Genomic DNA, 25,288 nt, shown 5'->3' with positions numbered 1-25,288 from the left:
TCACAGCTGTGACCTTGCTAAACATTAACCGCGCCCTCTGGACCCCCTCACTCCAGTGCGGGCACCGCCCTGTGCTCCGGTCTCCATGGACATCCTGCGGGTCCAGCCCGGGGCCCGGCGTGCAGTGAGCACCAACTACCAACGGGGCAATCTCTAATTTCCAGGCCAGGGGGGCCTGTAGGAAAACCCAAGGGAGCCAGCCGGGACCAGCAAGGCCGTCCCTGAGGGCTGGGGTGGCTGGAAGGGCCGAGGCAGTGGACCCGCCTTTGTAGCGACCAAGGGAGCTTTGCGAGCGCTGCAGCCCGCAGCCTCCCACTGGCCGCGCTTGAACTGGAAGGCAGGATCACGGCAGGTGTGGAGAGGCCGAGGCCGGGTGGAGCTGGCCCTTGGGGACGCACCCACCCGTGCAGGGACAGACAAGTCTCCACCTGCCTCCCAGCCTGGGGTCCTCGCCAGGGAGCGGGGGCTCGCCTGGAGGGGTGTCCCCGGGCGCCCAGAAAACGCCTCCATTCTTTGTCCAACGGGTTTTTCCATCCCCCATTTCTCTTTACAGAGAACTGTGTATTTCCTTGCAGACACTTAATGATTGCATTATAACGTAATAGCTTTTTAAATACCTGAACAACGCGATTATGCTGACACGGCTGTTAGAAGACAAGACAAATAATTAGCAGACTCGCCCTCACTGCTGTCACCAAACAGTTAGTCTCATGCCTGCGTCCTCCGGCTGCTGTTGTCCTGGTGCAGCTTCCGGGGCGCTCGTTTATGGTTCCTCCAAAAGAAAAGCGCTTCTTTCTGGTTTTCCTTTTCCTCCCTTCCTTCCTCCCTCTCTCCTTCCTCCCTCCTTCCTTTCTTGTCTCCTCCGTCCTTTAGCCACTTGACAGCCGTGCCGGGCGCGGCTGGTGCGTCCACGACTGACCTGCCTGTGGTGAGGAAGTAAACCCGTCGGATGCCCGCGGGGCTCGCTGCTCCCGCATACCTGGCTAGTTAGGAGGCCGAGCACATCAGGGGCTGGGCAGGGACAGTATCCTGGGCATCTCTGAAAAGAAGTGTCCCCGGAAAGAAAGGGAGACTTAACCCTCTGTGGCCCCTTCGCCATGCCAAGGGGCAGCGCTGTCTGTCTGCTGACCCTGGCGGGAAGTCGTCCGAGTCACTGGCAGTTCATGGGGGAAACGGGGACACGGCCAGCCTGCTGCTGAAGGAGGCGGTCGCTGTGGCCTTCGGGAAGGGGCACTGAGGGTCACTCCCACTGCCGCTCCTGCAGCCCCTCCCCCCACAGCCAAGTCCGGCAGGGCTGGCGCTGTCCAGGCCCACTCTGGACTGTCGCTGCTGCCACTGCTCCGGGCACTTGTCAGGACAGAGGCTGAGATGACCAGGACGGGCGTGGATGGCTGCAGGGTCTCTACAGACCCCCGGGGCCGTCTCCAGGGGACTCAGGTGCTCTGCATGTAACGCACCAGGCTGCGCCGTGTGCAGCGATCTGAATTACACGTGTGTTACATGGGTGCCTATAAAACAGCAGAAAGGTCTGCACAAAATTCTTGAAAATGTTGCAGACTTAGCTATTTTTAGAATAAAAAGTAGTTTTATAATTATAAAAGTAATCTACGTTGAGTGTAAATTTTTTTTAAATGTTAATTTGCTACACTATAGTTACCATGTTACTATCTATATGTGTCCCGTAACATCATGTGATATGCCTTAATCTACACAATACATTTTATTTTAAAAAGAGAAGTCAGTTAAACCTAATTTTAATAGTGAGTCTAACTCCTTTTCCGTGTGTGTGTCTGTGTGTGTGTGTGTGTGTGTGTGAGATCTTTTTCCAATTGCTTGATAAATTCTGACTATTTCCCCCCTTGGTCTTCGTAAGGCATTCATGGGAGGGGACACGTGAGCTCCTGGCTAACGCTGTACAGTGGAGAGACAGGACGTTGGCTAAACGTCCTTGATGACAACGCGGCTCTCGCTCCTGAGCACCCCCTGCCTGCTGGGCACGGCAGGGTCCCTCCCTGGGCCCCTCATGTTGTCCTCCGGGTGTTTCCTGGGGTCTGAGTGGTCACCCTTGCTCCAGATGAGGACACGGATGCACACGGAGGTCCAGTCCCCTCCCCCACGACCAGGCTAAGAAGGGCCAGGGCCAGACTGCGAACCAAGACAGGTCGGGGGCTCCAGTTTGCTGAACCTCACTCGTCTCTGCCTCTCTCCGTGGCCGCCTCGTGGGCAGGCACAGCTAAGCCACGGCTGGACCCCCGCGTTCTCGTGGCCGCTTTAACCACAGAAAATCACAGTTTACCAGCAGCCAGACACACACCTGCCTGTTGAGATTAGCGTTGTGTGATGTCGATAATTCATGCTATTTTTTTGCCATTCAGCAAGTATCTGTCCTTTAAATAGCTGGAGAATTTTCATGAGAATTGTGTAACCAACACTAACTTACGTCACCCAGCTACTGACCAGGCGAAGCACAGATCATACTATGGAGGCTACGTCTTCCCAGAAAGCATCCATTAATCCCATTTAAAAAATACAGGGGCACATTTCAATCTAAAATAAAAACACATTAGAATCAACTATTGTTTTATAGTTCTAAAAGTAGTTCATAGTTATTTTTAAAAAAATCATCCAATTAAAGCTAATTTGAGAGAAGAGTTAAGCTTATGTGTTTTTATTTAACGGAAATGCCGCCTTATCTATTATCTTAGGTCAGTTTCATTAACCAATTTGCCTCAGTCTCTGGGCCCCAGGATGTCAACCTCGCACGTCACTCTCGGGCTGGACGCAAGACTCGAGGCAGGGAGCTGCTGGGGCTGACTCTGCTCCTGCCCTTTGCTTTGCATTTTCACTCCCTGGTCATGAGATCGGAAATCAGACCTATGGACCGGTCCCGTGGGCCACGGAGTCGGGGCTCTGACTGGGAAATGTGGGAATGAAAGGATTTCGGGGCGTTTGATGCACAAACAGCTCGCACTCGGGTCGGGGAGGAGGGCAGCAGAGGAGCCCCCGGGCTGCCCTCCCGGCCGGGCCCGCGGAGTCCACACTCAGGTGCGTCAACACAGCCTGTCACAGCGGGTACGCTTCCAGCCCCAGAACCACCTGACGTGTTTCTCTCTCCATACCTGGGTGACACTTTAGATTCCTCTAGAAGCTTTTTGAATTCTTCTTTGGCTAGCAGCAATTTACTTTTCTTTTCCTTATATTCTTCTTTTATTCTGGTCTTGACAAACTGTTCAAATATCTTAAAACACATACACAAAAGAAAAGGATTAAGAAATCGCATATCGGAAATTAAATCTTGTATTGCAAGCACAGCCCAGAAACACATCGAGCCGTTCCTTTCCGAGTTGCTGGAGCTGCAGGCGACAGCCTTCAACTGCGGCTCTCACTGAAAACAAGCCCTCGGAATAATTAAACCTAGATTCCCACGAGCCCTGGTGTCTCTGCACACACGGGAACCGTTTCTGGGTCAAACCTCGGATCAGCCTGCCTGAGAAATCCCAGGAAGGATTAGCAGCCCTCTCCGTGGGTGTCTGGGAGCCTCCGACAGCTTGGAACGCGGCTCTGCGTGCCACACGCGTCTCGGCCGGGGCGTTCCGAGCAGCACTCAGCAACGCGCCATCTCGTCGACTTCCCCAGCACCGCCGGCAGCACCAGTAGCACATTAGCGCACTTAATTTGTTCTAGTGACTTCCTATGGCGCCGTAATTGGCATTTGAGTCTCTAAAAATGACTTTAATTTGTGAAAAGAAAGTAAACCCAGCATCTCTGATTCCCCACACTCTAGTCTGCGAGAAGACCCACTTCCGAATGCGGGATCTGGAACGAGAGCGGACAAGGCGGCCTCTTCTAAGGATGTGACCGGCTTCCCGGCTGCACGGATGGTGGGTGTAGACCTGACCCTCGGGCAGCTGGCAGTGACCAGAAGTGTGTTCCGATGCTGATCCAAACAGGAAACCCCGTTCCTCAGTGTAAGGGACGTGGGTAGCGTCTGGCAGCCATTCCCTGGGTGAGACTCCAGGGCGTTTTATCTCGGACCCTGGCAGCCCACACAGCAAGGCGAGATCGCCCCTCGCCCAGTCCAAGAATAACCCTGTCAGAGCACGAGCAATCGCCGTTCCAACGTCGGAAAAATTGTTACTTAGAGACTATCAAGGCAACGGGGGACAAACTGTTGCGTTCCTAAGGCTATCCAAAAGTCAGGAACATCACAGAAAACAAACTGGAGATAATTTAAATGTTTATGCAAACAAATAAAAATATCAATAAAAAACCCACATATGATCCTGTAAGGCCAATAAATAGCAACTCTGTACCCATCCAAGTGACGGCCGTGCAGATCTCAGCACCTGACCCAGGTGCCAGCTCAGAACGTCCGTCTTGAGCGCACCTGCCGGGCGCACAGAGAAGGGAGGTCACGGCCGGCAGGGTGCGGCCTCCAGCCATCGCCGGCTCGAGAGGGGCTCTCGACCTGGGCGTATCGGCTCGGACTCCACCTCAGGAGGGCTAGCCTCCACAGCATCACAAATACGAAACGCTCCTCAGCTCCTCAAGATGGCAGCACCATGAAATATTCACGAATCTGACTTAAATTTAGAACACGCGCGTGTATATTTAAGTATGAATACGATTGGCTTGTTTTACCTTCAAGGCAAATAGTAACGTGAGACCCCAGTTGTGGTACCATTTAAACTCATATAAAAGGTGACTGCGGGGTTATTATCCAAATAAAAGCATGTTGCTCCATCATGAGCCAGAGCTTTGCTCGACTGACTTTAATCCGGATAGAAAGCTTGGTTGGTGGTGAAGTCGGGGCTTGCAAGAAGTATCTGCTTCTCTGCCTAGAACCATCGATCCATCTAATCAAAGGTCTCTCTCTTCCCTCTCCCCTTGCTCTGTTACTTCATGTCACTATAATTTAATGTAGCAGGAAATTTTCTTTCCTCCTTAACATCTTATACCAGATTTACCCAAAGTGGGGCATGACTTTTTAAAGAGATACCGTCGGCCATTATCGTGCTGTATGTTCTTGTGTAACAAAACAAAGCGCTATTTGTTACCACAGAAACAGGTCTGATTTGCACTCCTCGACCCCGATTCTCTGTCCAGGATCACTCCCCTCTCCTCTGCAGCCCCTGGTTGTGATTTTCACACCACGGGCCTCGGTGCACCCCCGGGACGCTGTGTGATGGTGGGTCCCCCAGATCCTGCCTGATGCCAGCCCGACTTCTCCCAATTAGGACTGCGCCGTGTGAGTGGGGCCCGGACCCTCTTCCCTTCCCCGGTTCAGCGGCAGTGCCCTCCTCACGCAGGCTGCGGTGTCTCCCTCCGAGTGCTCCCGTGCCGCAGTGCGCCAGCTTCCCGCCTCCTCCCGTCCACGCTGGACCTCTGGGCCTCGGTGCGGTGCACAAAGACAGTGCCGAGTGTCCTCTGGGTGAGTTCCCAGGGATGTTCAGGCTTTCCCCGAATAGCGGGTCCCTGTCGTGAGCTGACATTCCAGTCCGATCTATCGGCAGTGGATACACCAGGCCAGGGCAGGACAGCCCAGCCCCATAGGGCTGGCGTCGGCCTCTCTGACTGGGGCCTGCTGACGTCCCGCCTCACGCTCTCCCTTGGGTGCGTCCTGTGCAGGACGCTGTGTCCCCCAGACCTCAGAAGGGCAGGGGACGGTGCCCGTGAACCAATTCGGTCCAGCAGGCAAGCGGTGCCCCTCGTGCTCCAAGCTGCCCTAAGAGATGTGACTTGGTGTGACGCTGCAAGAGTTGGAAGGGACCCCATCAAAGCAGGGCTTTTTTTTCGGGGCTGGGGATGGTGTTACTTATTCAACTTCCTTTCAAGGGACAAAGGGCCCCAAAGCCGTCCATGACACTGAGAGAGAACAACAGACGGCAACAAAGGAGTCAGCGAAAGCACCGTCTACAGAACTGCCGATGGCATTTAGACGTCAGCCAGGTGGCGGCTGTGACCCACGGCCTAAGGTGATCCTGTCACATAAACAGGCTTCTTACTATGTGTTTTCATAGTTGAATTTTGTATTTTTAATATTGCAACAAAGTGGTGAAATACTGAAGTCTGCAGTTTTCCTTAGCCATAGGAAAATACATATATTTAATGCTCAAACGCAGCTCACTCTGCCGTAGCATTATTTTGAGTCGCTGATACCGTGTTTCACGTGTTTTAAAACAGTTTCTTTCTGGAAACTGAAGCTCAGCTCAAAGGCAACAAAAGCTAATCAATTCCAAGTTCCTGAGGGCCCAGGCCCCGTGTTGGGATGTGTTCGACCCTAGGAAGCCGCCACCTTCCCAGGCCCCAGGGATCCCGCCCAGGGGCAGTTCCCAGGGCCGCCGGGGTGGTGGGCTCGGCTCGGCTCGGCTGCCCCGCGGGTCCTCATGACTGAGACGCACTTGCCTGGCGCCTCTTCAACCTCATCGCGGGCGTTTACTTAAAGGAACCTGATGAGCCGAGGACAGAAGAGAAAATGAAATCGGAATTTCCACGCTCCTGGTCCGAGGCTTGACTGGACTCTGCTGTCTGAGAACCGAGGGAGACCACGCACGCCACGCCGGCGATGGAACCCTCCTCTCTGAAGCAACTCCCGTGGCTCTTCCGTCCCCAGCGGTTGTTCTTGGTCCCACTTCCCACGTGCGTCATTTCTGAACTCAGAGGGCAGAGGGCGGGAAAGACACGGCCTCGTGCAGGGAGCCAACGGGGACAGGACCCAGAGGCAGAGAGATCTAGACCGTCCTTCTGTTATCTCAGGCCCCTCTCAGACCTGCCCCAGGCGCCACAAGACCCAGGCTGTGTAAGCGAACGACACCCGCCACTGGTCCGCAGCAACGCCAGCCCCTGCTGACAGCCAGTGGACCGCCTGTCCTCCGTCAGGATCTGGAAAACGGCGTCGGCTCAGGACCCAACCTGTAATGGACCAGGGTGTCCCCCGTCACGTCTGCCCTCGAAACGGCCCCAGGCACCCTCTGATCAGCAACCTGGTTTCCTGGGACTTGGCTCCCGGAACACCCTTCCTTCACTTGTGCCAGGTTGTTGTTCTGCGGGCCTGGCCTGTGTCACCGCTACTGTCCCCTGAGTACAAGCAGAGAGCGGCTCTTCAGAAGAGCACGACGCCCACTCGGGAGGGAGCATTGCTCCGGGAACGCGCAGGTCGCGGCGAACTGCGTGAGCGCTCAGGGCGGGGAGGGAAGACAACGTTTTCTAAAGGAAACGAGGAGGAGGAGGGTTACGTGATTGTTTTGACATAAATGTCCTGAGCCCCAAAGTTCAATATCACGGTGGCAGCAGCGAGGCTGGACAGGCAGCTGCGGGGCAGACGTCCTCGCGGAAGCGGTTTTGTGCCAGGTTGTAGCTTCCCCTTGCTCGGTCTGCTGGGGTTTCCTTTTTGTTTTCGCTTTTTTGATTTTGAGCCTGGCTCTGTCTGCCAGGCCGGAGCACAGTGGCACGACCACAGCTCTCTCCAACCTCGCACTCCTGGCCTCAGTGACCCTCCACCCTGGCCTCCCAAGGCGCTGGGACTGCGGCCTTGTCCCAACACGGTGGCTCCATCTGGATTCTGACAACTCTCGCATCGTATAAGATTTTATGTATGTGGAGCCTCAAGGTCTTATACAAACCTCCCACTTCATTGTTTCTGTGTAAGACTTTAAGTATTTAGCACTTTTAATGGATTAGTCATTTGGAATGTGGTTAATGCTCCAAAAATTTGCCTTTCCATCTTGGAATACGAGTGTTAGCCTTGCGTGGTCAGGACCAAAGGGTCCGATAAGAACAATCGCCAGGACGACCTTGCCCCGTGCCTCCCTCGCGTGCTGCTCACAAGCTGGAGCCTCGATCTAGACCCCCCACTCACAAAGTGAAAACGCATCTTCTCCCCGGCAGGAAAGGCTCCCGGGACCCCGAAGCGGCTGTCATTTCAGGCCGCCCCCCTGGCGTTGTCACCTCACCTGTTTTCGCTCCTCGGAGTTCAGCAGAAGGTAGCGAGGGTCAAACACAATTTTGTGTAATTCTTTCTCCCAGGTGGAAAACGCTGACACCTAAAGAAAGATATTCGACAGAGCTGCTGTTAGCGTCTGACGCTAAGCTGGCGACGTGCCGCGGCGATCGATGGCGGAGAAGCGGCGTTAAGGGGCGACGCTCCCAGGGGTGCGGGGCTGTGCGAGGCGGAGGTGTGTCGGCCCGTGTGAGAAAATCCACACGTAGAACATTAGAAAACTTAATTCTAGACCCACACTCAGGCCTCTGTCTTCCCTGGGTGTCTTCCGGGGCCGCGCCCTTGCCCTGCGCCCCCGGTACACCTGCAGCGTCGCGGCGTTCTGCAAAGTCACATCTCAGAAGGAGAGATGACGTTTTTGAAGATTTCCAGAACCCCACAGCTATAATCAAGGGCGGAGTCTTGCAAATGGGCTGACTTTAGCATGTTCTTAGTTGATTTTTAATCAACATTTAACCTTTTTTGGTGGGCCCTCTTTTGAAACAAACTATTTTGTTTTGCAATAGTTTTTGACTTACAAAAAATCGCAGGACTGTTACAGAAAGTTACACAGACCCCACGCCCACTTTCCCGTGTTGTTATCATCTTACAACAGTGTGCTAGATTGTCTCCACCGATACTGATATGTCACTATCCACAGAAGTCCACACTGCATTCGGATTTCCTTAGTTTCTACCTAACTTGCTATTTCTGTCCTAGGATCCCACGTTACATTCAGTCGTCCCGCCCTGTGACGTTCCTCAGACGTCCCTGGTTTTCGAGGCCTTGCCGTTTGGGGACTGCTGGTCGGGTCACCGGGACGTGGCGCGGTTGTTCTCAGGACTACACTGGGCTGATGAGTTTTGAGGGGAAAGCAGAGGCCACGCGACATCCCACCGCACCGCGTCAAGACCGTGCGCTGCCCGAGTGGCCCTCCCTGCCCGGGCTGGCGTGGTCCCAGGCTGAGGTGTGTGTCCTGTGTCTCCACTACTGAGTGGCTCCGCCCCTTCCACGCTGTCCTCTCTGGCGGGAGCCACCAAGCGCAGCCACACTCAGGGGCTACGCCCCACTTCTCTGGGGGGGCTATGCGAGTGACTTGGAATCCTTCTGACGGGCTGTGTGTCCACCTTCCCATGTTTACTTGTTCACTCAATTGTCTGCTCATGTCAGTATGGACTCAGGGATACTCAGTTCACACTCTGGGTTAGAATCCACCGCTTTACTTATTTCCCTGCTCACATCGCTCCAGGTGTGGCCTCTGAGCTCTTGCTGTTGGCCCCTGTGTGCCTGTCCTCTCACCTTTGGGGACTTCTTCATTTCCTGCCACTACGAGATGCTCCAGGCTCATCTTGTATGTTTCCTGCCTTTGCCCTTGAACCAGCCAGTCCTCCAAGGAGCCCTGGTCCCCGTGACCGGGGAAGGATGTTAGAAACCAGTATCTAGACATGGGTGTGTCCGTTGCTACTGGGATGTTGCTGCTTCTAGACTCTCAGCGGATAGAGCAAGAGAATGTTTAAGTCATTTAAAAAACGAATGAATACATTTAAAAACATTTACTAAATATTGATCATGCCCTGGGCCCTGTGCTGGGTACTGAGGGCTCAGAGGAAATAAACCAGGGCCCCGGATATCGGGATGCCCACGGTCTAGGGTAAGGCAGGTGAGGAGACCAATGGCCAGAGACGGGCCCCGCCCTGGGGGCTCTGCGGGCTGAGCCACATCAGAGGCTTCCAGAGCGCGGCTGCGGCGGAGCACGGACACTCCTCGTGCTCTCAGGAGGCCTGGAAGGGAGTTCCAGGACCGGCTGTCTGTGGTGCAAAGGCTGAGATTCACGGACCACAGGGAAGGCAGGAACTGCAGGGGCTGGACGTGCCTGGCGTGAAGGAGGGATGAAGGGGCCGGAGGAGGCAGGAGGGGCACAGGCAGGGGCCTGGCATTACCTGGAGAGGGACGGGAGAGGAGACAGATGCGGCATGCGTTTCAGGAAGGCCCCTCTGGGGTCTGGCAGCGAGTGGATTCCAGGCAGGGCGGGGAGGGAAGGTAATCGAAAGCTTACAACAACAGAACCCCACTCACATTCTTATGATCTTCCTGGCAGAGGAACTATTTCAATAAACACGTGCTTTTCTTGTACATTATAACATATGGATTTTCTTAATTGACAATTTCTACCTTCAGCCATCAAAACCAGAGCCCTTTCTGTAATATCCAGGAGCCCTTTTATTGGGTGCAATGACTCAAGCTCGACCCAAGGATTGTCCTCATTGACGGAGAACACGTAAAATGACGCTGGAACACGGGGCTGGGGGCGGGGACTCTGGGAGTGCGTCCCGGCAGAGTGACTCCATTTCCTGGGCAGAGCACACCTGGCCAGAGGTGCGTGCGGCTGCCAGGGAGGGGTGTGGCCCACCCCACTTGATTCAGTCGCAGGAATGCACGTCCGGCTCCTAGGGACCTGCAGACATGCCAGAAGGTCCCAGTTCTGTAGAAAATGGGGTTATATGACTAATCCCACCAACTTGCTAAAAATTTTTAATAAAACAAATTTTTTAAAAATTGATAATGTATAGTCCTTGCCCCCAAAGGAATTTATTGTCTGTAAAGATGATGAGAAACCATCTCCACAGTGACGCCAGTTTGCAGTGACACAGCCGGCCACATCCTGTCACCAACAGCCATGCTAAGGGACACTTGTGAAGTCCGCAGATGGGAGAGAGCACAGTGGTCGGGGGGCTTCGGTGGGACTTGGGACGGAGCTGCCTGGACATGGCTGTGGAGAGCAGGGTCCTTCGCTGCCTCCGGGTGGGCACCGCCTTCCCTGTGAGACAGAGCTTCTGTCAGAGTCCCAACAGCTGCAGTGACAATGACCCGTCAATCGAATCGCTCCTGAGAAGGGCTCGACCTCCCTGGGCATGTGCCACCGTCATGCTGTTTATTCTGTGGGGTATGGACTGCACCATGCGCACACATATGAACACATACAGGCCATATACACGCAAACCATGCACAGCACACATATGCATTCACACACGCACGCCACATACACACAAACCATGCACAGCACACATATGCACTCACATGCATGCCGTATACACACAAACCATGCACAGCACACATATGTACTCACACACACACCACACACATATAAGCCATGCACACCACACATATGCACTCACACACACACGTGTGCACAGAAATATGCATAGAGGTGTGTGCACACACACACGTGCACACATACAGAGACATGCACACGTAGGCAAACACTGGGCAGACAGGGTGAGCCTCCGTCAGAGGCATCGCACCCGCTGGAGGGGACCAGGTCTTGTGTGCAGAGGAGAAAACATCGCCTGGGGTGAGGATCACTTGGAAAACACAGCCAGATAAAACTGGTTCCAACCTCAGCCCCAGCGTCACCAAAGGCGTCTCCAGAAACAGAAACGAGGCCTCTGCATTGCTCCTGGGGGTGATTTGGCTCTGAGAAAAATGGGCTCGGTTTACGCAAAGTGGTCGCAGCAAGTTCAGGGACAGCTAACGAGTGGGATGACGTAGGTCCTGTCAGTGCCCAGCGCTGGCGGCAGCCTCTCGGAGGTCATTACCGAACACACAGATCCGGACGGGCAGGGGCCTGGGGCTCCCGTCCTCAGCCGGCCTCAGCAGGAGCAGCGCGAGATTTCGGTCTTTAAAACCATAAACATCTTGTCCAGCGATTTTCTTGGCTCACAGAAAAGGCCGGGGATCCCGCCGGCCGGATGAGCGGGAGCGGCCACAGCAGGATGTCCTGCCGAGTCCCGCGCGGGGGCTCGATCCTCCGGCCTCGACAAGGCTCCGGCAAGTGGGCGCAGTCCGTGGCCCCTCACGGTAAACCCGGGCCCCGTGGGCTCCCGCTCTGACGCCGTGTCATCCTTGGTAGCGCCTGTAGAACAGGTGACTGCCTGTCCGCACCGTCCCCCGACACCCACCCTCCCGCTCCCAGCCTGTGGCCGCAGGGCGTCCCCAATAGAGCAGCTGCCACCCAGCCCGGGTCATCACACGACCTCCCGCACGTGGCTAATTTCCATCTCAAACACGAGTCCAGTTACTTCAGAAGTTAATGTTTCCCACCGAATCCGATTATCAAGCAAAACGTATCTACTCTTTCACTTCCTCGTGCTTTAAAACGGCCGCGTTGAGCCCGCGCACGAGCTGTGTCTCAAATCAGAGGTGAGTTTTCCTTCTGGGCTTTGTGGGCGCAGACGTCCTGCCGGGAGAGCACTCTGTCACGGGTGCCATCAGCTCTGGATGACGGCGCCACGGCGCCTCCGAAACACCAGCACGACCTCCTTTCAGAGCCGGCCCTCTCTGCCCGCGCCCCGCAGAGGACACGGCCTGTCACCGTGGTGCCTTCGTGCATGTCACTGACGCGCTACGTGAACGCAGCTCCCGTTGACGTTACGTCACGTTCCTCTACGTCGTGTTGAAAATACCAGAAGGAAAACAGACAAGGAGAGTCTCGCGGGTGAGCGGGGAGCGAGTGCCCTGGCAGCTGCCCAGGGAGACCCCAGGGGTGCAGGCGCCCCCGCACCCTCGGCTCCCCACGCGCTTTAACCCTAACCCTAACCTTCTCGTCCCCACGCGTTGCAGACAACCCCGCCGACGGCCGGCGCCGCGTCTCCCTTTCCTGCCGCCTCCTCCCATCTCCTCCCGTCTCCTCTGGTCTCAGGGAAACTGACCGAGGCCTCAGTCGGGGTGAAGTCCTTCCCCCCGACCCCGTGGAGTGATGTCCGGGTGGGGGAGGTGGCCCCCAGGCCCCAGCCACACAGGCCTCTAGTGGTCACCTGGACCCACCCACCTCTGCTTCCAGGGCCACCCCTTGTCCCTGCGCTTCCGGCTTCTCCACCCCGGCCCCCCCACCCTCTGCCACTGGCTCGTCCTCACTCGCCTCCCCAGCTGACCCCCTTCCCGGGACTCCCCTGTGGACCTTCTGGCCCCCACTGCGCCTCCCACGGCCCTAATGACACCAATTCCATATGGACGGCTTCGCTGCTGGGAATCTACCTGGCTGTCCTCTGTCCCTTCCAACACGTCCCCTGGCGGCCCCCTCTCCTGCTGTCCCTCCACTCTGCCTGCAGAGATGGTGACCAGAACGCTGCTCCTTTCAGTGTCATGACCCTCTTCACCCAGCTTCCCAGAGCTCCTTGCTGTGTCTTCCATGTCCGGCTCTGGAGTCCCCAACAGTCAAAGGTGCCGCAGCCCAGGACAAAGGGACCGGGCTGGCGGTGGGTGGGGGGGAGGGGGGCCGTGCTCCTGTCTCACCTTTGAAGGTGGGGCCGGTGCTCTCATCCCAGGTCCCCTGGAATCAGCCCCACACAGGGGCTTGGGCACAGGTGGTGCATTTGGGAGACGATTCCAGGCAGTGCTGTAAACTGACACGTGGGAGGACAGCCAAGGACGGCGCCTGCGTGAGCCAGAACCAGGTGGGCGGGGGGCTGAGTGGGAGGCTCAGGCAGAACCTGCCCGAACCTGCCCGAGATTCATCCCACAAAGGGCTGGGAAGTGGGAGCGTTACCTGCTGACCCCCACCCGCCTTGGTCGAGGGTTACTCCTGGGGATTTTAAGTCCCTGGAGTTTAGAGAGGAAAGTGGTCAGCACGTACAGAATTCCCTGGAGCCCAGGTGAGCCCAGGTGAGCTCAGGTAAGCCCAGGGGAACTGCAGGTGAAGGCAGGAGTGAGCCCAGGGGCACGGGGCGAGGCGTCCCCCAGCAGGCCCCTGGGACACATCGACTCCTACCCTTGGTCTCCAGGGCTCATACCTTACCAATTGCAGCTTTTTCTTGCATTTTGATGATTAAATAAAATTTCACACTGCTATCCCACGACATAGCCAATTCCATTTACCTTGGAAGCTGTTTGCACCTTAAGGACAGATAACCCCACCCTAGAAATTGGAGTGGGTGGGGCACAGTCCCCCAGGGCACCTTCGCTAGAGCCTGGTCTGCCACGAGCAAGGTGGCCATGGCAAGGTCTCAAGAGCTTCGCAGGCAAAGCCCAGGGCAGCCCACCCGGCACAGAGGGGCTGCAGCAGAGATGCCGCAAGGAGACACAAATCACAGGAAAAGAGTGAGATTTTACAAATAGTAAATAGCGAATATTTGAACTTCTCACTGCTCAAAGCCCAGAGTGTGCTGCCACACAGATTCTCAGGGACGCTCAGACGTTGCCGACGGGAGAATAGACTGTATTAAAACCATGTTGTAGAAAACAGTTTAGCAACACAGGTCGAACGTTTCCTGCCTGTGGGAAACAACTCCCTTCCACACACACACAAATCAAAGTTCACTTATCAGCATGATCATCAGAGTATTATTGTCTAAAATCCCCAACTGGAAAATTTTCACACCGACAACCTTGTGGCTGGTGCCCACCTTAGCGCAGGGAGAGGCCGTGGTAGCCGGGCCGCCGAGCCCCGGTCTGGGAATTCCTCCCTCGGACACAGACGCGGGTCCCAACCCCAGGGCCTCGGCTACGTGGCTGGCCCGTGACAGCCAGCGTCCTGAGTCCCACCCCTGCAGGGACCTGGCCGGGGGCACCACAGAGAGAGGACCCAGGTGCGTCCCGGAGCCTGAGCCAAGACCTCGTGTCCTCACGAGGCCTCTGCTCTCCTGCGGGGTTGGCGTGACCTGCTTCCCAGGATGCTCTGCAGAAGCAAACGTTCTCGTCGGAATGTCCGTAATGCGTTTATCTAGGTAGGCAGGTCAAATTAATAATCTGCTGTTCAATTAAACTCGTCCCTTTATGGACCGAAGTTTTAAAAGAAAGCTCCATTGTAGTTTGCGCTAGTAAGAAACAAAACAAAACGCACACACTAACCTCCCACCGCGCCGCCGCTTAGCAGCACAAAACCACAGAACCGTCCTCCCTCCCCGAACGCAGGATGCCCTGGAAAGGCCCAGACTCTGCCTTCTTACACCACTCAGAGCCCAGGCCCACACTGTCCCGTAAGTACGTGCATTTCTGAACTGAAGGATTGAACAAATGCAATAAAAAACCTTATTAGTCACTCAGTCCATGAAACAGTGAGCTTTCTCTCCTTCATTTTTTAAACAACTAGAAATCCTACCAGTCCAGCTATCAAATTCTCATGAGTGTGAGCAAATCTGCGGGCGTATTTTATACGGCCAGAAAGTCATAAATGGTGGAATTGCTTTGTGACATCAGCGGTGACTCTGCACTGAGCTGTGGCTTCTCCCCAAACCCTCTGAACATAAGGGTCTGGCCCCACCCCGGCTCTGTCCCTCAGGGCACACTCGCGGTGGGGTCGCTGCTCCGCACCCTGGCGTCTGAAAGGCCGAAACGAATCCCCCACCCTCGATGAGGCAAAAATGCACTGAAAATCTCATTAGTAAAATCCACCAACCAGGGCCATTCGGATAAACTCAGCTCGCAGCATCCTTGCCGTGGGAGCGAAAGGCGACCCCTCATGCAGCGCTAATCCCCCAAATAGGTTTGTTTAAAACTGTGTTGGCAAAGTGGGCCTGGGTTGTTTCCAAAACAAAGAGAAGAAAAACTTGGATACTAACAAAATGAAATGAGTTTTTGCTTATATTTCTGAAATGTCCGTGATGCCATCCTGTTTCAGGGAAGATGGGTCATGTCTCCCGACAGGTGATCCAAGCAGCCCAGACTGGCCAGGTGCGTTCAGAACCTCAGAACTGTGTGTGTCCCTGCGAGGTCCCTGCAGTGGGAAGGGGCACAGAGGGGGAGGAAGGACGGCCTCCTGCCTGAGGGTCCCTTAGCAGGTGACACACCACGATGGCACTCCAGAGTGTCTGCCCATCGGTCTCCAGAGTGTCCACCCACCGGTCTCCAGAGTGTCCACCCACCGGTCCCCAGGGCAGAGGAATCCCAGGATTAGCTGCTTTGGGGGCAGAAGGTCTGTCCCGTGACACTCACTTGAGTGTTCCATAAACCGGGTTCCACGGCTGGGTTGTGGGAATGGGAGTGCGGGAAGGAAAGGCCGACAGCAGCTACCCCCGGAGATAACCCTACAACACTGGCTCTGAAATCAGGCCCAAGCCCCGGGCCACGGGGCGCATGGACAAGATGAAAGCTGGTTCCAGGGCAGCATTTACAGGACACAAGGAAAACCCGGGGAAGGCACTCGGCTCCTGCTGGACACCAGGAAGTCCCAGGGACGGCCCTGAGCTCCTGCTGTCCCTGAGCTCCTGCCGTGCACTGGCAACCCCCAGGGCCTCAGAAAGGCCCGGCCCTCTGGCCTGGTCTGGGAAGAGGACATTGGAAATGAGGCCAGGCTGTTGGTCCAGAACGAGAAAACCCGTGGGTTGTAAGGATGGCGTCTAAACGGGCGTCTCCCTAGGGAGTGGTGGGCTGCGCTCCTTCCTGCTTAAAGTGCTTGGGAGCCGGGACGGGCAGTTTTTCCTGTTTGCCCCCGGCCAGTGCCCAGTCCCTGCGCCCAGCCTGCCCCTGAGGGAGCCCTGCTCTGGGAGACGTGTCTCCACTGGCCGTGGCGACCTCGCGGCCCTCTCCCGGGCCCTGCCCCGACGCTCCCAGCCACACCTGTGGGGTGGGTGCCGACCCCAGAGGAAATTGTTTCGGACTCGGGGGCATTTACAGCGTTGGTCATAATCATGGTCAGAGCAGCCCCGCTGCTGCCTTCCGCCTTCGGTCTGGCCGTGTGAGGGAGTCCGACGGGCTAACACACTGCGTCGGGCCCACTTTGTACCCAAAGCCAAAGCAGGAAATAAAAGTCCGTGGAAGGAGATTAGGTTATAAAATACCCCCAACCAATCTGAGAAATCAGCTACAATTCAGATATTCTAATTTTATTAAAAAACAGTCGCATTGATTCGTAGGCGCGGGAGTCCCACTGGGTAAGTGACCCCACCGTGACGTCACGCGTGGGCTCCGCCATCTGGCCTGGCTCCACGGGAGTCTCGCCCACACGGGCAGGTGCGTCCTGGGCGCCGCCCGGGGACCAGGGCCTTGGGGAGCCGTCGCGCCTACGTCTCAGGAACCTCCACGCGCAGGTGCGGGAGCCGCCCCGACCGACACCTCACACCTACAAACTGTCCTTCCTCCTCCCCACCTAGTTTCTCCCCCGGGCCTCAGACTGTTCAGTACCCAAACGTCACCCAGCCAAGGCCAGCTCAGTGAGGACAAGGACGTCCCTCAGGCTCCGGGGGAGACCCCGAGCTGCCGTCTGAGGACCCACCCTTAGCCTGGACACCCCTGCGCTGCCCACAGCCGTCCTTACCCCTCGCTCCAGGAGCATGTCTCGGAAGTGGGTCGCGCGCTCCTCCAGGGGCAGGAGGACCTGCGGGGCTGGCGTCCTCGTGCCTTTGTCCTCCTTCTCTGCCTCCTCCAGCTCTGGGCTCTCGCAACCTTCGGTCCTGCATGGGCACAAGACACAGAGGGTTCAACATGCCTGTAGAGACGCGGCCGGTTTTCATCGCAACCTTGGAAAACCCTCCTTCAGGGAGCTCTCTAAGGAGCGAAGAACAAAGAACCTTTGAAAGCCCTGTTTGAAGCCTGACACGGCCACTCAGCAGGGACATTTCTGGGACTGGAGCTCTGGCCTCTGGGCACCAGCACCCTGCTCCTCGCCCACTGCCAACCAGGGCGGCTGGCTGGCAGGACCCTGGCTTCTGGCCTTGTGCTGTTGCAGCCCATGGGCGAGGATGCCGGACTCCGCTGCCCCCGCAGAGATGCCATCACTGGGCGGGTGAAGGAGGGGACTCACCCCCTGGACAGTCCCTTCACGCACTCACGGTTCCCTCGTTGGGGGCAAATGCGTGGAGACGGTTGTGTGCGGAATCGCGTGTGGACACCCTGGGTGCAGCGCACCGTCCTAAGGTCTAACCCAAGGGGAGAGTTTGGTGGCAGAGAGGGAGGCTGGGACCCCACCCCGAGCACAGAGGACAGTGGAAAGTGGGGTCCCCTGCAGAGGGATGGCCCAGCCAGAGCGCAGGGCTCCGAGGGCTCAGCGGCCAAGGCGGGGCCGTGAGTGTGCACTGGGGGACTGGGGGATCCATCGCGCCGACCTCGCCAGGCTGAACCACCAACCATCGCTCCCTCCTTCCTGGGGGGCAGGGGGGGAGACTTTCCTCTTCTGGAAGAAAGGGAGAGGCCTGCCGTTATTAGGCACTAACTCTGTGCCTGGCATTGTTTAACTGGTCATTTGGTAGATCACTTCATGGTTCTACATCTTATTCTAGAAGCTTCTGGAAACCTCTTTTAAGAAACCTAAATGCTTGCTGCTGGGAGAGAGGGTTTGGCCAAATGCAGGCACTGATGCTCGGCCTGGCCCCGCCTGGGGCAGCTCGGACCAGCTGTAGCCGTCTTCGGGGACGCGGCCCGTCCGACATGACGCGCAGACTGGCCCACACTGGCTGGAGCGCTACCTCGCCCTGAGCACGCTGACCCCTCTTGGGCCTGCTCCCACCTGGCCCTGCCCCCACACCTACCCGCGGCCAGGCCCAGGGCGGTGGCTGTTCACAGTGACAGGTGCGTCGGGGTCTAGTGGCAGTTCCAGCGTCAGACCCCACATCCTAGAGAGTCCTCATTTTCTGCTGCTCATAGGCCGAGCTCGGCCGGGTGACCGCAAAGTCCGCTCACAGGCAGGCGACTTGGCGCCCTCCACACGGGAAGCACCGTAGGGCTCCGTGGGTGGAAGCAGCAGGAGACACGCACGGAACGCAAAGCCAGCCTCGCCCTCGCAGCGGGGCGGGTGAAGTCCCTCACACCACGTAAGTCTGGGCTTTCTCACAACAGCCTGGGGCAGATTCCCTCCTGGACCGAACTCTGCTCGGCCCCCTGAACTTCTCAGTAGGCCTAGAGCTTTGGACTTCCACGATCATCCGAGTTGTGCAGTTTGAGCAAGAATCCCGCTAAATCCAGTGAGCCAGCACCCCCACCCTGGACGTGGCATCAGCCCCCTCCCCCGCCACCATCTCCAGTGTGTCCCGGCAATTGCCCTGAGGTGGGGGAGCCCGAACCCCTCCCCCTGGCATTTGCTCTCGGAATCTTCCAGTCGCTGACCCCACCCTGCCTGCTCCCAGCTGCAAATCCTGCCGGTCCACACACGGCGTTTGGACTTGAGCCCGGTTCTGCGCGGAGGTCACTTTTCCTCCTTTGCAATAGTCCCGAATAAAATCTGTTTTTACCGCTTCACCCACCGCCCGGCTCCCATTTTCTCTGACACTCGCACAGTGTTTTCAGCTGAGGGTGACTTTGCCCCTGGGGACGTTTGGCCACATCTCAAGGTGTGCGTGGCTGTCACAACTGGGGGTGCTGCTGGCCCCCGGGAGGGGAGACCAGGGAGCTGCTGAAGTTCCCACGACACACAGGACAGCCCCACGCCTGGCACCATCGCGCCCTGTGGCTGCCGCCGGGAGGTGTGGGCGCCAAGGGAAGCCTGCTCTGCCTCCTTGCTTGGGGGGGATGGGGACGGAGAGGAGAAGGGACAACGGTCATTTAGGGGCCAGTCCAGGGCTCCCGACACCTGCCAAGGGAGCAGCTTTCCCATCACGTCTGTCCAAGGAAATGTGAGGTGCGCGTGTTACCATTTTTAGGATGTGCCAAGAATATACAACGTTCTGTCTAACAAGGGGTTTTCATTCACAGAGGCTGCAACATGGATTAATCCACACTAATACACGATGTGCAAAGAAAAGATTGCGCAACCCATGGGGGAATCTTATTTATAGACCAACTATTTCAGGAGAACTTACATTCTTTGCTTCTTATGCGATTATGTGGAATTTTGAAAAAAGAAAAGAAAATTACTAGTGGATTTGCAATTGTATCATATTCCAAAGGGTATAATTAGGATTTCTCTGTAATAAATTTTCATTAGTTAAAAATAGAAGTGTGAAACAAGGCTTGCATTGTTGTAACTTGAAATGAGATTAATAGGAGCCTTCTGAGCTCACCAGTGATGGCGTATTATAGCTTATTCAACAAAATATTTTGTTCAGAACCGCTAAATGCCTTCCAGAGAGCTGAGCCATCAGTTCAATTAGAGTCGGTCAAAAGCAAATGCAAACTAGCTAAATATATTTTTAATATTCTTGTGGCTGAACGATTTTTGTACTTTTAACAAAGAGCCAGTTCTAATAGGTTTTATAAAGACAGCTGAAGCCGCGGTTTACTGAGGGGGAGGCAGCGTCCCTGTGACGCTCTTTCCCACGGGCACCGCTGGCCGCGGGGAGCGGGTGGTTTCACTGCAGCTCGGAGCCTGGGGAATTTGACGCTTTGGGAAATTTTCCAGGTCCGACGTATGGCTTGAAAGGGTCTTCTTGGTCTCGGCCAACCTTTCTCCCGGGCAGGTGTTGCCCACATCTGGGCACCGCAGCCCTGGAGTCTCCCCACTCCCGGGACGGCACACCCCGCCTTGCCTCTGCCCAGCCGAGACAGCGTGGCAAGCACCGCCCGGAGCTCTCCTCTCCGGGTCCTGGCCTCCCCCGCCCTCTGAGCTGTCAGCTGAGCCGTTAACGGTGCGCGTGCCTTTGCGGGTGCACGCACGTGGCGTCCTGCTGGTAGGTCTGCAACGCTGAGCTTCTCCCGCTCTGCCCATGCGCAAAAGGCAGTGCATTGTTAGGTAAGATACACGAGACCTGGCCTCGGTGGAGGTGGATCCAGACACTGAAACTGCGGCAGCTATTTCCCCTTGTGAACAACAAACGTTCATTATCTATCTGAGGCCGGGGGAGCTCGGGCCCCTGGGCTGTGCACATCAGCTGTGAGCCCGGCGGTCACCCCAAAACCCCCAGACAGGATCCTCTCTGCCTGGGCTGTGTCTGCAGAGCCATCCTGGGGTCGGAACAGCTGCCCTGGCGGGAAACCACAAACACCAACCAGCTGCCCGCTCCGGTCGAGAGCAGCCAGCCTGCACTACCCCGTCTTCCCAGCCCGGCCGAGGCACCCGCCACTCACTCGCACACGGACACCCACGCGTGTCTTCACGGCGTCACCAGCCAGGTGTAGGCTCAGACCGTGCTGGACAGATCCAGGTTCAAAGCTCTATTTGGTGGGACGCATTCAGGTCTTTACTCGTGGTATTCCCATGTGAGGGGGTGGCAGCACCCACGTCACATGGCTGTCTTGAGGGTTTAAAATGATCCGAGTTAATCCCCTAGAGCAGCCCCCACTCCCTCCCTCCCTCCCTACTTCTCCCGTGGGCAGAATGTGCCCCGCCCGGTACTAGGCACAGGGGAGATTGTGGCCAAAATAAGCCCACCCCCGCCTGCGGGCAGCACCGTCTGCGGGACGTGAATGACACAGTCGAGCACACGCAGAGCGGCAGCTGCAGTGGGCGTCAGCGCCGACGTCTGCAGGGCAGGGGCCTTCGGGGCCGCAGGGCTCCTCGTGGGGCCTTTGGGTGGATGTTTCCACTAACGCCGTCGTTTGAGAGACCACGTAGGAATAGAAGACCTTTGAGCTGACCGCTGCCCCAGGGGGGCATGAGAGGGGGACAGAAATAAGCAGGGACTCAGGTCCAGAGGGGTCGCTGGCACCGTGCTCTCCCCATCTCAAGTAGAGAGAATATGGACGTGAGTGAGGCTGTGTTCTGGAGAATTCCACCTGCCCAGGAGTTGGCTTTTAGGTGTTTCTGAGCCTTACAGGTGAGTGTCACTTATGGTACAACCTTGGCTGAAGTATGGAAACTCTCCAGACCTTATCTGGGGTAAAACACATTTTGAACAAAATGACCTTAAAAAGCCTCACAGCCCTACAGTTCTACGCTGCAAATGTGATCCTGCTAATCTCATCCTCTTGAAATATTTAAACGTCTTGACTCTGCCATCGACTTACTAGCTCTGCCTCCCAATTTCACAGTCCTACAAATTTGACAAACAAGCCTCCCCGCGTCCTCATCCAACGTGTTCATAAAACGTTCCGCAGGAAGTGCCAAAGACAGGCGCCTCCCGCAGGTCTGGCCAGACGCGGCCCTGTCGGCGGACAGTGTCGCTCCTCCGGGCTGGTGATGGGCGGCCAGGCCGGGGGCGGTCACCGTGGCAGAGCCGCCCCGGGGCCCTGGCCCAACCCCCGTGCGGCCTGTCTGGGTCCGCAGGTGCCACACTGCCACCGGGGGTCCCTGCTGACGGCCAGTCCATGTGGCTCCCAGGGACAGTGCAGCCCCTTACGTTCGGTTTTGCTGTGACAGACCCGTGTCCCCTGCAGCTGTGCCGACAGCTACCAACCGCAAAACCGAAGCCACGGCCAGCCTCGCCGGGGGCGTGGGCAGGAGCGGAGCTGGAGCCAGTGTGCCGGGAGTCCAGGGAGTGAGGCCTGCGGTACAGTGAAGAACACATTCTGCCTTTGCCCCCAAGTCCCAGCAGAGAGCTCCCCAACTCCCAGAACGTCCTCAGTGACAGGGGGGTCTTTTGTGACTCGTGAGGACGCCCTTTGGACCACACCACAGCGGAGTCATGCTAACGCGGACCTTAGACCACGTCACGCCCTGCCAGCAAAACCACCCTGTGACTGGACGGAACTTTCAGCTCCACCTGCCACCCCATCCAGGGTTGGGGAGGGGTTGGACACTGAATTTGCTCTGTCCACCAGTGACCGATTAATTAATCAGTCACGCCTCTGGAATGAAACCCCACAAAGCCCTTGAACAATGAGGTCCACGAGCTTCCTGGTGGGTGCCGGCATCACTGGTCACCGTGCTGGGAGGGTCGGGCACGCAGCGTCCAGGAGGACAGAGGCTCCTGCCCTGGGACCGTTCCGATCTTACCCCACAAGTCCCTCCATGTAACTGTTTCTGAGATGTCACCTTTATAGCACAACTGCAATAATAAGTATCACTTCCGGTGAGTTCCGTGAGTCATTCTAGCAAATTATCAGACCAGAAAGAAGGTTGTGGGAGACCCCAAATTCGTAGCTGAGTCAGACGGATGCGAGGGCAGCCCGGCAACCCCCTTGCAGCTGGCGTCCGAGATGGAGGCAGCCTCGTGGGGGCTGAGCCTTCGCCTGTGGGGTCTGCGCTGCCTTGGGGTCCTTCGTGTTAGAATTGGGCTGGATTGTTGGAACCCAGTTGGTGTCAGAGAATTGCTGTCAGAACTGAGGGCAAATGATTTAGATTATTAAGTATGAAATGTCCGATTTCCTTAAGTACCAAGTTTGACAGTTGGTATCTCTGACATTTCACTGTGACTCTTCCTCTCTTATTTTCATTGTGAAGGTGCGTCCTCAGTCTTTCAAATGCATGGTTTGGCTTGTGAATATCTTTCAAATTTTTTCTTAGAGCAAGTTTGTGAAACCATGGATAAGTCAAAAATTCGTTATTTTCAAATGTGAGTCTCCTTATGGAACCAATGTGGCGCAGACAGGTTGAAATGTCAGCAAAATGTTTGGGAAGGACGTGGCTAATGAACGCACAGTACGTGGATGGTTTGAGAAGTTCCGTTCTGGTGATTTTCATCTTGAAAATGAGCCATGTGGTGACCTGAGACCAAGGTGGATAATGAGCTGAAAGCTGTAGTGGAAGCGAATCTATCTCAACCTACTCGTGAATTAGCAGAAAGGTTTGACGTTACTATTCCAACAATATTGGACCATTTGAAACAAACGGGCAAGGTAAAGAAGCTGGATAGATGTTTCTGCATGAATTAAACGAGCATCAGAAGAGAAATCGTCTCGAAGGTTGCCTTTCTTTGCTGTCATGACATAAAGGTGAACCATTTCTACACTGTATTATTACGTGTGATGAAAATGGATTCTTTTTGACGGTCGCAAGCATTTGGCACAATGGTTGGATAAAGATGAAGTACCGAAACACAGTCCAAAACCAAATATACATCAAAAAATGTTTATGCTGTGTGTCTGGTGGTCTAGCGCTGGTATTATCCACTACAGCTTCATGAAACCTGGTCAATCCAGTATAGCGGATGTCTACTGCAACCAGCTGGATGAAATGATGAGGATGCTTGCGATTAAGCCGCCGAGATTGGTCAATAGAGACAGGCCAATCCTCTTGCAAGACAACACTCGACCACATATCACACAAACAACGCTGCTCAAACTACAGCAGCTGGACTTGGAAACTCTCTGTCATCCACCATATTCACCAGACCTTGCACCAACTGACTACCACTTCTTCCAGGCTTTGGACCACTTCTTGCAAGGAAAAATATTCAATTCTCAACAAGCTGTGGAAAATGCCTTTTGCGATTTCATCGCCACTCGCTCTCCAGGCTTCTTCGCTGCTGCCATAACCAAGCTACCATTAAGATGGCAAAACCGTGTCACAGTTTAGGTGCATATTTTGATTAACTGTCCTGCTTCTTGTTTGAGATGTAATAAACTATACCTTTGATTCAAAATTGGACATTTCATATTTAATGGCCTAATATGTCTGTTTCAATTCCTTTCAGCAGGTGTTTCCAGAGCCGACTGCGTGGTCCTCCCTAACCTGGGCACCGGGCATAGTGTCTCTGCCTCAGGGCCTGTCCATGCACCCCGGACCTGGCCCAGCTCACACAGCAGTCCTGAGACCCGACGCCACCATTGGCAAGAAGGCCTGGGGAGGGTGGACATGGCCCTTTGCTGTCCGCGGTGTCTGCCGTGGGCACCGCTCAAACCCTGGGCCCACGGTCCCTGCTCTCTGCCCTGGAGGCACATGTTCCAGAGGGTGGGACAGAGACTCAACAGTAATCAGCTCTACTAAGTGAAGGAATCGGGTGGGGCACTCAAAGATGCCCCCTGTTCAGGAAGTTTAAACCAACAAGCAATCCCCACCCCCCCAGGAGAGGAGAGGGTCTGTGGCCGGCCGAGGCAGGCGGGACGCCGTGGGCAAGTGCTGGAGAGCGAGGAGGAGACCTTGCGTGTCCAGGAGAACGCCCAGGCCCGAGCGCAGTCATGCAAAGGCCCTCAGTGGAAGCATGGAGGAATGTTCCAGAGACAGCCGCAGGAGGACAGTGAGGGCGAGGAGAGGAGGACAGTGTCCAGAGGTCAGTGAGGGGCTGGGTCCTGCTGTGTCTTTGGCCACAGGAAGGATGCGACCTTTGACTCCCAGTGGCGTGAGGACCCTGGTGGCTCTGAGCAGAGTGCCAATTCTGGCCTCCGACGGCCCTGGGTCCCGACCTGCCATGCTGCTCCCTGAGCCGCGGGGTCCAGAGACAGCCATGGACAGGACCCAGGAGCCTGAGTGGGCACGGGCTCCCTGCCAGGGGCTGCGTCCACTCACACGTTTCGGGGACGCTTTCCTGGACACGAAACGACTCCTAAGTGATTATTTCCTTGATGCATTTTTAAAAATCACCAGCTACTCTCTCCATGCAGGGCATGTACAGGTGGATGCCGCCTGAG

At 56.0% G+C, this 25,288-nt stretch overlaps 1 protein-coding gene across 1 annotated transcript in view; it reads right to left on the bottom strand.

The window, feature by feature from the left end:
* The window catches only part of TCERG1L (transcription elongation regulator 1-like), a 155,531-nt gene that overhangs the window by 621 nt on the left and 129,622 nt on the right, over positions 1-25,288 (bottom strand). The window contains exons 11-14 of the mRNA XM_012658111.1: positions 17,229-17,364; positions 7,953-8,042; positions 3,120-3,238; positions 781-867 (exon numbers count right to left, since the gene is read on the bottom strand). Coding sequence (XP_012513565.1) covers positions 781-867; positions 3,120-3,238; positions 7,953-8,042; positions 17,229-17,364 — 432 coding nt within the window. The remainder of the gene's footprint in view (positions 1-780; positions 868-3,119; positions 3,239-7,952; positions 8,043-17,228; positions 17,365-25,288) is intronic.

The sequence above is a fragment of the Propithecus coquereli genome, unplaced genomic scaffold (assembly GCF_000956105.1).
Source record: "Propithecus coquereli isolate 6110/MARCELLA unplaced genomic scaffold, Pcoq_1.0 Scaffold572, whole genome shotgun sequence".
NCBI lineage: Eukaryota > Metazoa > Chordata > Mammalia > Primates > Indriidae > Propithecus > Propithecus coquereli.
This window is presented reverse-complemented; position numbering and strand designations above follow the sequence as displayed.